At 45.8% G+C, this 15828-nt stretch overlaps 1 protein-coding gene across 1 annotated transcript in view; it reads right to left on the bottom strand.

Annotated features, from left to right (window-relative positions):
* IQCH (IQ motif containing H) overlaps positions 1-15828 on the bottom strand; it is a 307537-nt gene that overhangs the window by 110092 nt on the left and 181617 nt on the right. Inside the window, exon 14 of the mRNA XM_030192830.1 lies at positions 10412-10603. Coding sequence (XP_030048690.1) covers positions 10412-10603 — 192 coding nt within the window. The remainder of the gene's footprint in view (positions 1-10411; positions 10604-15828) is intronic.

Genomic DNA, 15828 nt, shown 5'->3' with positions numbered 1-15828 from the left:
ATGTTTTGTTTCAGACATTCTCAGGCTTATTTTCGAAAGTGATCGCCGGCGATCTTCCGACATAAATCGGGAGATGGCCGGCGATCTCTCAAAAGCGGCTTTTTTGACACCATCGCTGCTTTCCTGTTGCCACACCGGTGAAAGTTCAAGGGGGCGTGTCGGCGGCGTAGCAAAGGCGGGACATGGGCAGGCATGGGTGTGGCTATCAGATGGCCGGCTTTCGCGGATAATGGAAAAAAAAAGCAGCATTAAGCAGTATTTTGCCGAGTTTACTTGGTCCTTTTATTTTCACGACCAAGCCTCAAAAAGGTGCCCCAACTGACCAGATGACCACCGGAGGGAATGGGGGATGACCTCCCCGTAGTCCCCCAGTGGTCACCAACCCCCTCCCACACTAAAAAAATAAAAATAAAAACCTTTTTTTACCAGCCTGTATGCCAGCCTCAAATGTCATACCCAGCTCCCTGACAGCAGTATGCAAGTCCCTGGAGCAGTTTTTAATGAGTGCAGTGCACTTCAGGCAGGCAGACCCAGGCCCATCCCCCCCCCCCCCCCCACCTGTTACACTTGTGGTGCTAAGTGTTGAGCCCTCCAAACCCCCCCCAAAACCCACTGTACCCACATGTAGGTGCCCCCCCTTCACCCATAAGGGCCATGGTAATGGTGTAGAGTTATGGGGAGTGGGTTTGGGAGGGATTTGGGGGGGCTCAGCACACAAGGAAATGGAGCTATGCATCTGGGTGCCCGGTTGGTGTCCTGGCATGTCAGGGGGACCAGTGCACTACAAATGCTGGCTCCTCCCATGACCAAATGCCTTGGATTTCGCCGGGTTTGAGATGGCCGGCATTTTTTTCCATTATCGCTGAAAAACAAAACCGGCGATCTCAAACCCGGCGAACTCTGGCATTTGGCCGGGCTAAACCGTATTATCGAAAAAAAAGATGGCCGGCCACCTTTTTCAAAAATACGGTTCCGGCCAGCTGTTGCGCCGACACCAAAATAGATCGCTGGCGACCTATTTCGCCGGCGACGTTCGATTATGCCCTTCTCTGCCAGCTAGCAAGTATATAATATCCTGCTTGTCCTCTGAGAAACCTGTAGCAGGTGCTCTCTGAGGACATCACAACATATGCTCTTATAACCTGCCTGCCTCCCCTAGGAATTGTATTCTATCAGCTATTACATTAGACTGCCTTGGTCCTGCAAAAGGCACACATGCGTGGTGGACACTGCCAGAAGCTTCTGAGAGTCATAGAACGCTGGGCAGCATCTCCGTGACGGGGCTCCATCGGTGATGTCGCCCACATGAAAGAACATATGTCCTGCTGTCCTCGGAGAACACCTGCTACACTTGTGTGCGTAAGTGGGCGCCATGCCTATGTCCTGCCCATGCGCAATGCCCCTCTTGCACGTATGTTCTATTGGTATTTGCCATTCTAGCATTTACACGCATTCACCTCTGAACTCTCATTCCCGTAATATCGCATTATTCATACCTTCAATCACAGAAAGATATATATCATATGTCTTTATGCCTTTTTATCGCCCTCTAAGCTCCCATTGTTTCCTTCCAATGTTTCAATGTTTGTGCTCCATTGTTACATTCCTAACGACACTTCAATTGTTTCGCATAATTCTGCAAAATGTAATCCATAACCAATCTGTAACAAATTGTATTTCCAACATTTAACTCATATTGTAAGCCACACTGAACCCGCAAAAAGGTGGGAAAATGTGGGATACAAATGCAATAAATAAATAAATAAATAAATATTCTAAACATCCACCTGTGTAAAGGTGAGTGCCTAGAATTGCCCTGTTTGGCCTTAATATATACAGCAAGACTTACTCTCATCTCCACTGCCATCCCTAGAGTCAGCCCTGAACAGTGATAAGTAATTTACCACCATGTCCTGGGTGTATGGAGCAGGGCTTCCCTCTTCCTGCCCCTGGATCCAGCCCTGCACTGTGATAAGTAATCCCTCGCATGCCCTTTGCATACACAGCAGGACACACTCTCTTTGAATCTGCCAAAGCTAATTGTGCTACATTTGCTGAACACATTTGCTCAAATATGTATTTAATAATAGCAGCAATGGACTTGCAGTGTTCAGCAGCTCCCCCCTCTGACTGCTAATTAACCCTACAAACGAGAGCAGCCCTCTGGCAGCCGGCAAGTGCCTCCGAATCCTAATTATGGACTTAAAGGGGCCCTGCCAACCTCAGTCTGCGGCTTCTTGAGGCGCTGGAATTTGGGGCTGTAGGCTCCCTACAGATCCACACGCATTCATTTCATGTATTTCATTCTTAGATGCTGTAGTATCCACAGTTCTATATGGCTTATAAAAAGATAAACAGCAAAAAACCTGCTTGTCTATGGAGTTCGCTTTCTTGTCACAGCTGTGCTTAAACACACCCTACTGGGTAGAGATGGCTGTTTGCAATGACATCACCCTCAGACAGCTCATGGCACAGACTGCTCTATTAAACTGGCACTGGCTTGACAGCAGTGGAAACCCAGAATAGGGAAAGGGAACTGGGACTTGATATACTTCCTTTCTGTGATTTCTGCAACTACATTCAAAGCGGTTTACACATATTCAGGTACTTATTTTGTACCAGGGGCAAAGGAGGGTTAAGTGACTTGCCCAGAGTCACAAGGAGCTGCAGTGGGAATTGGACCCAGTTCCCCAGGATCAAAGTCCACTGCACTACCCACTAGGCTACTCCTCCACTCATTCCACCAATAAGAGCCAACCTCATCAGTGATGTCACAATGGCTTGACTGCCCGATACTTGGCTCACTTCTGATATTGTGATGTCATAAGGGAAAGGGAAATGGGACTTGATATACCGCCTTTCTGAGGTTTTTGCAACTACATTCAAAGCGGTTTACATATATTCAGGTACTTATTTGTACCAGGGGCAATGGAGGGTTAAGTGACTTGTGGGAATCGAGCTCAGTTCCCCAGGATCAAAGTCCACTGCACTAACCATTAGGCTACTCCTCCACTCATTCCACCAATAAGAGCCAACCTCATCAGTGATGTCACAATGGCTTGGCTCACTTCTGATATTGTGATGTCATAAGGGAAAGGGGGAAAGGGAAATGGGACTTGACACGCTGCCTTTCTGTGGTTTTTGCAACCTACATTCGAAGTGGTTTACATAGTATATACAGGTACTTATTTGTACCTGGGGCAATGGAGGGTTAAGTGACTTGCCCAGAGTCACAAGGGGCTGCAGTAGGAATTCTCAGTTCCCCAGAATCAAAGTCCACTGCACTAACCACTAGGTTACTCTTCCAGGCCAGGCCAACAAAACTTCTTGCCCCTGCGCGGCCGCGTTGCTGATCTGCAAGGGCAGGCTTCTGTTTCTGTGAGTCTGACATCCTAGTGCAGGACGTCTGCGCGGCCGCGTTGCTGATCTGGGACTTGACATGCCGCCTTTCTGTGGTTAACCTACATTCGAAGTGCTTTACATAGTATATAGAGGTACTTATTTGTACCAGGGGCAATGGAGGGTTAAGTGACTTGCCCAGAGTCACAAGGAGCTGCAGTGGGAATTGAACCCAGTTCCCCAGGATCAAAGTCCGCTGCACTAACCACTAGGGCGAACCAGTGGCGAAGCAGGGGGGCCTGCCACCCGGGGCGGTGCGGTTCGCCGTTGCACCCCCCCGGGTGCAGTACGATGACATCCCCCCCCTCGGCGCATCGACACCCCCCTCCCCCCCGACCAGCTCCCGCACCCTACCTTTAAAAAGAATATTGGAATCTGACGCGCAGCACCTCGCGCCTGTCCTGCATGTAAAGGAAATGTGGACCGTCGGGCCTTCCCTCGCTCTGTCTGTCCCGCCCTTGCGGAAATAGGAAGTTGCGTGAGCGGAGGGCGGGACAGATAGAGCGAAGGAAGGCCCGACGGTCCAAATTTCTTTACGTGCAGGGCAGGCGCGAGGCGCTGCGCCTGGGATTCCGATATTCTTTTTAAAGGTAGGGTGTGGGAGCTGGTCGGGGGGAGGGGTGTCGATGCGCCGAGGGGGGGGGGGAGCTGGCAGGGAGCACCCCCCCCCCCGAGCTGACACCCGGGGCGGACCGTCCCTCCCGCCCCCCCTTGCTACGCCACTGGGGCGAACACAGCCTTCCTTGGGCTGCTGTGGCAGGGTCTGGCATCTGGCGCTGCCAGTATTAATGCCCAATGTGTGATGCTGGGGTTAGAGATGGCGGGAAAGATAAATAAGGCAAAAAGAATGGCACACGACGGACTAGAAATTCCAAGGCAAAAGAGGGTAGCATGAACTTTTCTCTCCAATTCTTCCACCTATAGTCAGTCAGACTTAATAGAGAAAGTACTTGCCTCCACCTACCCTCCTCTCTTCCTTCCCGTTCACATTAATTGATTTGATTTACTTACTTTATTTATTTATTTTTTGTCTATTAGATTGTAAGCTCTTTGAGCAGGGACTGTCTTTCTTCTATGTTTGTGCAGCGCTGCCTACGCCTTGTAGCGCTATAGAAATGCTAAATAGTAGTAGTAGTAAAGTCCTACCAGGGTATCATGGAAAACTATATTATGAACAACATTTTAGAAAGTGAACAACATTTTAGAAAGTGGAGGAGTGGCCTAGTAGTTAGGGTGGTGGACTTTGGTCCTGAAGAACTGAGTTTGATTCCCACTTCAGGCACAGGTAGCTCCCTGTGACTCTGGGCAAGTCACTTAACCCTCCATTGCCCCATGTAAGCCGCATTGAGCCTGCCATGAGTGGGAAAGCGCAGGGTACAAATGTAACAAAATAAATAAAATAAAAACTTGGAATATGGAAGTCTAGGTTGGTACTTGTATTCCAAAACAGGATTAGATTTCGATTTATCATTTATAACCTGCCCTTATCCAAGGCACAGGACAAAAAACATACATAAAAATAACAGTACTCAGGTATCACAATATCAAAACATAACATTTCAAACCCCCAAACCCCCAGGCATAACTAGAGCAAATGAATGTCCATACGTTGCAGCTATTTGTCCAATAAAAGTCCAAAACAAAATCAAAGCAGTCCCATCTCATCAGGTACATGACAAGCCAGGCAAAGCAAATAGTCCCTCAGCTGACGCTTAAATGCAGCTACTGTGTCTGCTTTTTTATTCTCCATTCATGCGGTCTGGTGACAGAAAAGACTCCTTTTCTGGTTTGTTCCAATCGTTGCAAAGCACGTGGCACATACCACTGTACAAGAAGAATCCTAGTAAAGAGCACAATGAATCAACAGCAACATAGGAGCCAACTTTTCAGAATTATTGGGGGTGCTAAGCCCAGTGGAAATAATCCTTCCTTTGACACATACAAGGAATTTTCTCAATATTGGGGGTGCTCAAGCACCCACAGAGTTGGCTAATATGAGCTTAAATTTAACGCGGTAGGTGACAGGCCGACGTACAGGCTGTTCTAAAGTACACTGATCGTGTCCAGCATGAACAACGGTTTTACAAACTGATACGTCTAAATAGGAATGGAGCAAAGCAGGACATGGACATCCATGTTGCGGGACATGAGCACTTATGTCAGCCAATTCAGTACCATGAACGTCTATATTTCCCTTGCCAGTGTTGCTTTCAGGAGGGACAGCCACCACTGGGGGATTAAGGGGGTGACTTCCCTTAACCCCTCTAGTGGTGCAGTGCTCAATCAGAGCACTTTTCTGACACCAAGCAGATCTAAATGCCAAAATCCATCCTTATTTGGTAAATGTCCACCTTTATTTGATAAATATTTGCTAGGTAAAGAAGAGAATTAACTTAGGAGAATTTAGGTCAGAATTTAGATGAGGACATTGGCTTTGGTGTAATAGTGTCTGAGGAGTTTTTATTGTGGAATCATTTGTTGTTCTTCCTAGTTAATGAGTAATTGAAGGGACGGACTGACCTTTCGGGCAACCCAGCAGTGCCCGAGGGCCTAGAGGCTCTGCCCGGTTGCCCGCTACCACCACACATTACAGCCCTCCCCGGTCCTACCTTGAAGGGTCCTGGTGCTCTACTGGCCTCTGTGGGGGCAGGAAAGAATCCCACTCTTTCCCGCCCGCTGCTGCTACTCTGCCTGGCGGTGCCACCGTTTTTTAAAAATGACTGCCGAGACCTGGTCGGAAATCTCAGCAGCCATTTTGAAAACACAGCGGTGCCAAGCATAGTAGCAATAGCGGGCAGGAAAGAGTGGGGTTCTTTCTTGCCCCCAAAGAAACCACTAGACCACGAGGGCCTCTTCAAGGTAGGAACGGGGAGGGCCCACTTTGGCTCAGGGGTCTGTAGTGTGTGGGAAGGGGGCAGGAACTGTGGCAGTGTGCAAGAGGGCTGTAGTGTCTGGGAGGGGTGGTGGGTAGAGGTTGGGGGGGTCCCAATTACCTTTGCTGCCCGGGGGTCCCAACCACTGTCAGTCTGCCTCTGAGTAGTTGTCTTCTTGTAATCTGCATAGAACTATGTCTATGGTAACTGCGGAATAGAAGAAGTAAATTCTTTTGCATTGTATAGATGTCAATTCCCCTTCTGAAATGGTGATTAGACATCCCTAAACATGCCCAGACCATGCCCCATTGCCATATGGGCGTGCTGCAGTTTAAGACGTCTGTATCCTGGGCTTTATAAAATTGGGATTTAGATAGCCATGCAATGTGGACTTCTAAATGCTGGCAAAAAACTATGAAACAGATTATTACAAAGCCTTGTGGTTAAATGTGGGAAAGGCGGATGCTGGTGGGGACTAAGGCAGAGTAGGAATGAGAAAGATGAAATGCTGCAGGTGCTCACAGCAAAGGATCTTCACCTCCAAAGGATGAGCAACCAAGGATATGTGCATGCTTACAGAATGGCCCACAGCTGCATTATTGTCATTTATGCACATGTAAATGACTAGAATACTGGCAATTGCCACCTAAATCTCTCTGGCTCCTCACAGAATTACCCCTATAGGCTCTGATTTTATAACAGGGCACATATGTCCCTGGAGTGGAGGAGTAGCCTAGTGGTTAGTGCAGCGGACTCTGATTCTGAGGAACTGGGTTCGATTCCCACTGCAGCTCCTTGTGACTCTGGGCAAGTCACTTAACCCTCCATTGCCCCTGGTACAAAATAAGTACCTGAATATATGTAAACCGCTTTGAATGTAGTTGCAAAAACCACAGAAAGGTGGCATGTCAAGTCCCAGTTCCCTTTCCCTATTGGAGATTCTAGATGGAATGTTGCTAGTGGAGGAGTAGCCTAGTGGGGAACTGGGTTCAATGCCCACTGCAGCTCCTTGTGACTCTGACTCTGGGCAAGTCACTTAACCCTCCATTATCCCTGGTACAAAATAAGTACCTGAATATATGTAAACCACTTTCAATGTAGGTTGCAAAAACCTCAGAAAGGCGGTATATCAAGTCCCGTTTCCCTTTCCCTTTATAACATAGACACCAAATGCCAACCTCAATAGTGTGTAAATATCGACCACTCCACCTCCCAAACTAGGGTCCCGGGAATGCCTACACCCACATCTTTATATGCGCACACACGGGTGGGCAGTTTTATCAATGTTTTTTTCTGTGTATAAAACAAGTGTCACATAAGGAAAAGGCCTTTGACATGTAGCGTTCTATCATATATTTATCATAAGGTGTCCTAGAAAAAGGAGGGGCTTGAAGTGAAGAAAGAGTTTGAGCTATTCCACCATCAGAATTATACGTGGGAATCTGAATCGATAGAGCTTATCCTAGAGTTAAGACACTCTGACGCCACCAGATCGTCTTACAAGCCAAGCACGGTTATATCTGGCTAATTCTGGGGGAGGAAAAAGAGCAAGGATGTTTGTTCCCAGCATGGTCTTAGACCAGGGGTGTCCAATCTCAGCCCTCGCCACATGGGGTTTTCAGGATTTCCCTAATGAATATGCAAAACCAAAAATTGTAATTAATTTTGTAGTAAGTATAAATAATAGCCTGTAATAGACTTTTGTTTACAATGAATATTCATGAGATCTATTTGAATGCAATGGAGGCAGTGCATGCAAACAGATCTCATGCATATTCATTGGGAAAATCTTGGAAGCCCGACTGGATTGCGGCCCTCAAGAACCGAGGTTGGACAACCCTGTCTGTTGCTGAGGGTCCTGCCTGTTAATCCACCCACAGCGTTTCTTACCAAATGCTACTGTTACAGCCGGATTCTCTGTTTCTTCTACTGAAAAATCTCATTAGTTGTAAAAATCTAGCATGGTTTTAAAATGACAAGGTACTGATTGAAGTACTGACTAACTGCAGCAGTAAAGTAATTGTTTAAAGAGAATGAATTAAACATAGTTAACTGGAAATGGTTCTGTCTGATCTGAAATCTAAGATCTCTCTTTTAGAAAGAATAAGAAACTGCTACAGAATCACAGGGAATGTGTTATTTTAATAAGCTTTTGGCCACGTAGCAATAAGGGAAAACTCCAGCTTTCTCATAAACTGTTATGCAAATGCTGCTCTTTGTAAGTATTAACATAATTTAGAGCTTACAGTCATATTCTCATTTCCAATAATTCCAGCAGAATGGACTTTTTCTCTCAGTTCCTAGCCTGCAGGACAGTCTTTCATCAAGAAGCCGCAATGTTTTAATAAGCTGCCAGGGTATGCTTTGTACAAGACTGCCTGGGCCAAAGACACAATGTCTTTATTATGGAAAGAAACAAGTTCAGATAATAGGACATTAAAACATGTTGGTGGTGCTAAACTAAGGCTTTGATGTACAAATGGGCGCCATTACCACAAGGGTTCCTAACAAAGAAGGGGTTTAATCCATTACTTTTGGTGGATCGGGCTGCACTATACACAAAACAGAGAGAGAGAATTTCAGCTGCCATCATGCTTGCAAGGTGACGGAATGACTCCATTTTCTGTTCTTCACTTAAATCCTACATTTCATTTAAGCAGCATCTAAGTACTACATGACCACATGCTGGCCAACAGGAGCAAGTAGGAAAATGTTTACTTCTCACCCAGACAACGCATTCTCGGCCCTTTTCTTTCTTTGGAATACTGGACAATGCATGGGTTGAGAGTAACTTAACTCGGTCAGTACAGAAATCAGAGCACTATACATGAGTGTGTGTGAGGATGAGATATGAGCAGCTCCTTGTTTTTTTTGGAAGAGTCCTGTTGATCACGCTACTCCACCCTTTTTTGACGTATTTGCAGTGTAACATATGGCCACGTACGTACATAGGCATGCATACTACAGACTTATACGGTCTGAGAGCTGGTGGTGGGAGGCGGGACTGGTAGTTGGGAGGCGGGGATAGTGCTGGGCAGACTTATACGGTCTGTGCCCTGAAAAGGACAGGTACAAATAAAAAATAGCACATATGAATTTATCTTGTTGGGCAGACTGGATGGACCGTGCAGGTCTTTTTCTGCCGTCATCTACTATCCTATATAATAAAACGCACTACCAACATTCTGAAGCCGAGAAAGTGAAGCCTTCAAGCCTTGAAGCATTCCTGCAACATTCCGGAACTACGTGTCATCAATTGAGGAGATGGAGTCTTACAGAGCACACAAATGCTTCAAGGCTTGAAGGCTTCACTTTCTCACACACACACTCATTCTCTGTCTCTCACATACACTCTCTCTCACACTCTCTCGCACACAGACTCACACACACACTCTGTCTCTCACACTCTCTCTCTCTCTCTCTCTCTCTCTCTCTCTGGCACAAACACACACACACTCTCTGTCTGTCTCTCTCTCTCACTCATTCTCTCTCACATACACACTCATCTCTCACCCACACACTCTCTCTAAAACATACACACTCCGAGGAAAGGGGGACATGGAACACGCTGGGGAGGAGAGGGAGGGGGGCATGGAACTCGGAGGGAAGGGGGGGCCAAGAACTCAGAGGGGAGGAGAGAAGAGAGAGAGGGAGGGAGGGAGGGGGCCTGCACCTCGGACGGAAGGGGGGCCTGGAACTCGGAGAGGAGGAGAGGGAAGGAGGGGGTCATGGAACTCGGAACCCCACACACTCACTCTCTGTCTCTCACATACACTATCACACACTATCTCTCTCTCACACACACACTCTCTCTCTCACACTCACTGTCACACACACATACACTCTGTCTCTCACACACTCTCTCTCTCTCTGACACAAACACACACACACTCTCTCTCTCACTCATTCTCTCTCTCAATCACCCACACACTCCATCTCTCACACACACTTTCTCTCTCTCTCTCTCTCTCTGTCTCAAACATACACACTCCGAGGAAAATCTTGCTAGCGCCCGTTTCATTTGTGCCAGAAACGGGCCTGTTTTACTAGTGTTACTATATGTTACTATATACACAAGCATGTAGGACAGACCTGACTGTAATCCTAACCCCAGTCTCCAGCTTCTCCCCAATACTCACTTGTGCCCATTTCTTCTTCCACTTCTCTGGGCCATATTTCTGGAAATCCTTCAGTGCTGCCCTGTAGCACTGCATGTGTGTGGCGATATCGCAGTAAGCTGTGCCAGTCCCCCTAAAGCCAGTGTCCATTTTAAACAGCCAACGTTTCACTTCCAGGTTATCGGTGATCAGCTGACTTAGGGTGTCCATCATCTAGAAGGGAGAGAGAGGTGTTAGTCCAATGACTTTGTATGAAGAAGCGAAGGAATACAGAGTCAGGATTAGATTTGAAACCCAAAGAGAGTCAATGAGACAGTCTGGATTAGCACAGACGCACAGTGAGGTAGCAGATATGTTCATGGTGCCGGGGGACAGTGCTTGAATAGACTAGAGGCATGGTGAAACAAGGGGACTCAGGAGCAATCTCAGGAAATATTTTTTTTTCACAGAAACATAATTAGCTGTGATTATTGTCTGGAATACTCTCTTACAACGGGGGAGGGAGAGTGGAGGCTGAAAGAGTAACATATTTCAAAAAGATGGGGGATAAAAGAGGATCCTTACTTTCAAAAGGTGAAGTGACAGCAGAAGCATGACCTAGTGTGGCACCTCATGTCATGGTGGTAGCTAAAGGGATAAGCTGCAGGGCGGTAGTTTCAGCCCATGTGTGTACATGACTTCTAAAATCGCAGGGAGCAGCATGGTAAGACTGCATTGTGCTTCCTAGAAGAAACTGAAGTAACCTGCAAGGAGCAGTGAGTAGGACTGCATAGGGCTTCTTCAAACACTGAGGTAATCTGTACGAATCAAAAAGGAAGAAAACAAGGCATAAAGGGGGCATTGAGGTGGTGATAAGGGCTCCTGCTCTAACCCAGCGGTTACTGCCAGGTTGTTGTCGCACAAGCCATTTCTGTGGTCCCGGAAGAGCGAGCGGTATGCCTGTGTTGGGCTTACTGCCGCTCTATAAAAGGGCCCCAATATGATGCAAAACAACTGATCCAAAGATTAAAAAGGAAAAAAACCTTGATTACTTACAATTCGGAGCGATTCTGGCTTAAAAGTATGCTGTCACAAAAAGAAGCCCATTCAGTTGCACTCCGACACTTTTAAAAGGAAAAAAGGTGCCAAGAGGGCCCTATTACTATTTTTTAGCGCAGGGTCAATGGGCAGAGAGTAGGCGTGCCCTGTGCTAATTAGTGGAATGGGTGGACATGAGTCGTTTGTTTACTCTCCAAAAATACTAGGACTAGGGGGCACAAAATGAAGCTACTAAGTAGTAAATTTAAAACAAACCGGAGAAAATATTTCTTCACTCAACGAGTAATTAAACTCTGAAATTCAGTCACATGATCGCCATGGTAGGGAGCAGCAGTTAACTTGCTGAGCTCCTGGGCCCTCCTCTGTAATCTGGCATATTATCGGCATTGCATTAGCCTCATCCGCAGATACGAAGCTCTGGTCGGTGCTGCTAAATATTCAGATTGGGGAGAGTGTCTATATTTTACATCAGCATAGTGATATGGTTTTGAAACCACCTCGGCAGGAGAGGGAGAAGCAACGGATTGGAGAAAACAAAATGGCCGACCAGGGCAACCCACCGAGCCCCTCAACAACAATCACTGTGTTTTACTTTCTTCCCTCTTCTTTCTGGGAGTGGCATGGGGGAGGGGGTGGTCTTTAAATGACAGCCCCAGATGGGGTCATTATAGGTTCTATGGGTGGGGTTCTTGGGGGCGATGTGGGTTTGGGGGAGGGGGAGAGGGGGAAATGGAATAAAGAAGCTATATGTCAGGGTACGTTGCCCCTAGTCGATAATACTTGGCATTTCTTGATCTTAATGATGGAGAGGGGTTCTTGGGATATGCAGAAAGGTTCGCTGTGGGAATGCTAGGGTCAGACAAGAAATACGAAGGGAGGATCTTAATTGGGACTCTCAATTCTCAACCAAGGGGTGGGGCTGTAGGCTGCAGCAGCCCACCTTTCTCTAAGGTATTTGGAACACATAGGTATTTAGCTAATTACATCTGGGTCGTACCATAAAAGTAGTGTCATGGAATGTGTGGGGAATTAATTCTCCCATAAAACTTATTAAAATACTACAACAGCTAGAATGTCAAGAGGCTGATCTTGTGTTACTTCAAGAAACTCATCTTACTGTAGCAGAAAGTGCCAAATTGAAAAGATGGTGGGTAGGAGACTGTGTAGCCGACCCAGTGAGGAGGACAAAGTGGGGTGTTGCTCTTCTGATTTGCAGAGGAGTGGTGGATAAGGTAGAATTAATAGAAGTAGATCCAGAGGGGTGCTTCTTGATCACCAAGATAACTATAGCGTGACAAGTATTAATACTGTCTTTTATGCACCCAACCATTATGACTGGGGTTTTATAAAAAGTTGGCCAACCAATTACTAACGAACCGTGATTATCCTCTTATAGTGGGGGGAGATTTCAATTCAGTATGGGACCTGGATTATTGACGAAAATCAGAAACGATCAAGTCTAAAAACGACCATCTCTAAGGTCGACCAAAATTTCAAGATTTGGGCGTCCCCGACCGTATTATCGAAACGAAAGATGGACATCCATCTTGTTTTGATAATACGGGTTTCCCCGCTGCTTCACAGGGACGTCCTGCGAGGACGTCCTCAGAAAAACTTGGGTGTCCCTTTCGATTATGCCCCCCCACGTGTTCTTACCACACTTGAGAATGGATTCAGCCATCATTGAATGGTATGGTTGCTGCTGTTTGTTGAACCCAGGAGCCTTCAAGAGACCATTTTATTGTTCACAGAGTGCTCAGAGGTGGGTTTCCCACATTCTGATCTGTGCATCCCTAAGGATCTTGTAAACAGGTACTGTCACACCTTCCTGAAGGGAGGATTTTGTCCTTTTGTTGTGGTGGGAAGGCTTGAGGGTTATCCACTGAAACCCTCCTTTTCAGAGAACTCTTGTGTTTTGTAGTGTGATCCCTAAGGCTGCTCAGACTCAGAATCAGAGAATTATTCTGCAGGTGATGTCTTAGTGAATACCTGGCATATAGTCAAGCCAGTAAGGTTCCCTTTAATTGTTGAGCCTTAGATCTCAATACTGAGCTTCCTTTCTTGATGCATTAACGCGACTAACATCAACTCTCCGTGCTTTTAAGTACATAAGTATTGCCATACTGGGAAAGACCAAAGGTCCATCAAGCCCAGCATCCTGTTTCCAACAGTGGCCAATCCAGGTCACAAATACCTGGCAAGATCCCCCCAAAAATACATTTCATTTATTTATTGTTTATTGTTTGCATTTGTATCCCACATTTTCCCACCTCTTTGCGGGCTCAGTGTGGCTTACAATAGGATATGAATAATGAGAATACAGTTGTTACAAATTGGTTATGGGTTACATTGTACAAGTTATGCGAGATAATCGAGTTATCATTAGGAAATCACAATGGGACATCAACAGGGAGAGTTTGGGAGGAGACAATGGGAAGCTTAAGGGCAGTGTTCAGACACATAGGCACATGGTGTACATATTCCTGTAAGTATATGTATGAGTAATGTGGAATTAGGGGGGATGAGAGATCATAAGTGGATGTGTGATGCATTTATGTAAGTGAGTGTGGGCTCTATGTGTTTTGGTTTTTTCCGTAAATTGTCTCAAATAGATGGGTCTTCAGTAATCTGCGGAAGGATGCTTGTTCGTGAATCGCTCTTAAGTTGCATGGCAGTGAGTTCCAGCGTTGCGTGCTCGTGTGAGAAAAGGTGGCTTATCCCAGAAATAGTGGATTTTCCCCAAGTCCATTTAATAATGGTCTATGGACTTTTCCTTTAGGAAGCCGTCCAAACCTTTTTTAAACTCCGCTAAGCTAACTGTCTTTACCACATTCTCTGGCAACGAATTCCAGAATTTAATTACACGTTGAGTGAAGAAATATTTTCTCCGATTCGTTTTAAATGTACTACATTGTAGCTTCATCGCATGCCCCCTAGTCCTAGTATTTATGGAAAACGTAAACAGACGCTTCACATCTACCCGTTCAACCCCACTCATTATTTTATAGACTTCTATCATATCTCCCCTCAGCCGCCTTTTCTCCAATCTGAAGAGCCCTAGCCACTTTAACCTTTCCTCACAGGGAAGTCGTCCCATCCCCTTTATCATTTTCGCCGCCCTTCTCTGCACCTTTTCTAATTCCACTATATCTTTTTTGAGATGCGGTGACCAGAATTGAACACAATATTCGAGGAGCGATCGCACCATGGAGCGATACAAAGGCATTATAACATCCTCAGTTTTGTTTTCCATTCCTTTCCTAATAATACCTAACATTCTAATTGCTTTCTTAGCCGCAGCTGCACACTGAGCAGAAGGTTTCAGCGTATCATCAACGACGACACCTAGATCCCTTTCTTGGTCTGTGCACTTGCTCACATTAAACATCATCTGCCATTTAGATGCCCAGTCTCCCAGTCTCATAAGGTCCTCTTGTAATTTTTCACAATCCTCCCGTGATTTAACGACTTTGAATAACTTTCTGTCATCAGCAAATTTAATTACCTCACTAGTTACTCCCATATCTAGGTCATTTATAAATATGTTAAAAAAGCAGCGGTCCCAACACAGACCCCTGGGGAACCCCACTAACTACCCTTCTCCATTGACAATACTGACCATTTAACCCTACTCTCTGTTTTCTATCTTTTAACCAGTTTTTAATCCACAATAGAACACTACCTCCTATCCCATGACTCTCCAATTTCCTCTGGAGTCTTTCATGAGGTACTTTGTCAAATGCCTTCTGAAAATCCAGATACACAATATCAACCAGCTCCCCTTTATCCACATGTTTGTTCACCCCTTCAAAGAAATGTAGTAGATTGGTGAGGCAAGATTTCCCTTCACTAAATCCATGTTGACTTTGTCTCATTAATCCATGCTTTTAAATATGCTCTGTAATTTTGTTCTTAATAATAGTCTACCATTTTGCCCGGCACCGGTATCAATGCCTCGGTATCAATGTAATGTTTCCAGGTAGTGCATGAGTTTTGGAGACTAAAGCAACAAAGGAGAAGGAATCCAAGGCACAGAAAATGAAGCTCAACAAGGCACAATAGGCCTCCAAGAGTGGGTTTGTAGCCAAACTTTAATGAGGGACCCTTATTGCAGTAACTGTCTCGCCTCCTCACTCCCTACTATCTGTCATGTACACTCAATGTCAGCAGAATCAACTTGTTGTTCCAACTTTTTGTGAAATTAGGCACATCACCACACGACAATCCATATTTCCTGTACAAGCCCCGGCTCTTTGGAATGAATTACCGATCAACTTACGATTGTCATCTTCCCTGCAATCTTTTAAGACTGACCTGATGACTTTCTTATTTGCTGATGCCTATAATTAATCTATACCTTCCATGCTCTCTGGGAGTGGTGGTGTCCTGGAAGACATGAT

The sequence above is a fragment of the Microcaecilia unicolor genome, chromosome 1 (assembly GCF_901765095.1).
Source record: "Microcaecilia unicolor chromosome 1, aMicUni1.1, whole genome shotgun sequence".
Taxonomy (NCBI): domain Eukaryota; kingdom Metazoa; phylum Chordata; class Amphibia; order Gymnophiona; family Siphonopidae; genus Microcaecilia; species Microcaecilia unicolor.
The sequence above is the reverse complement of the archived record's forward strand: the minus strand, read 5'-3'. Positions and strand labels throughout refer to the sequence as shown.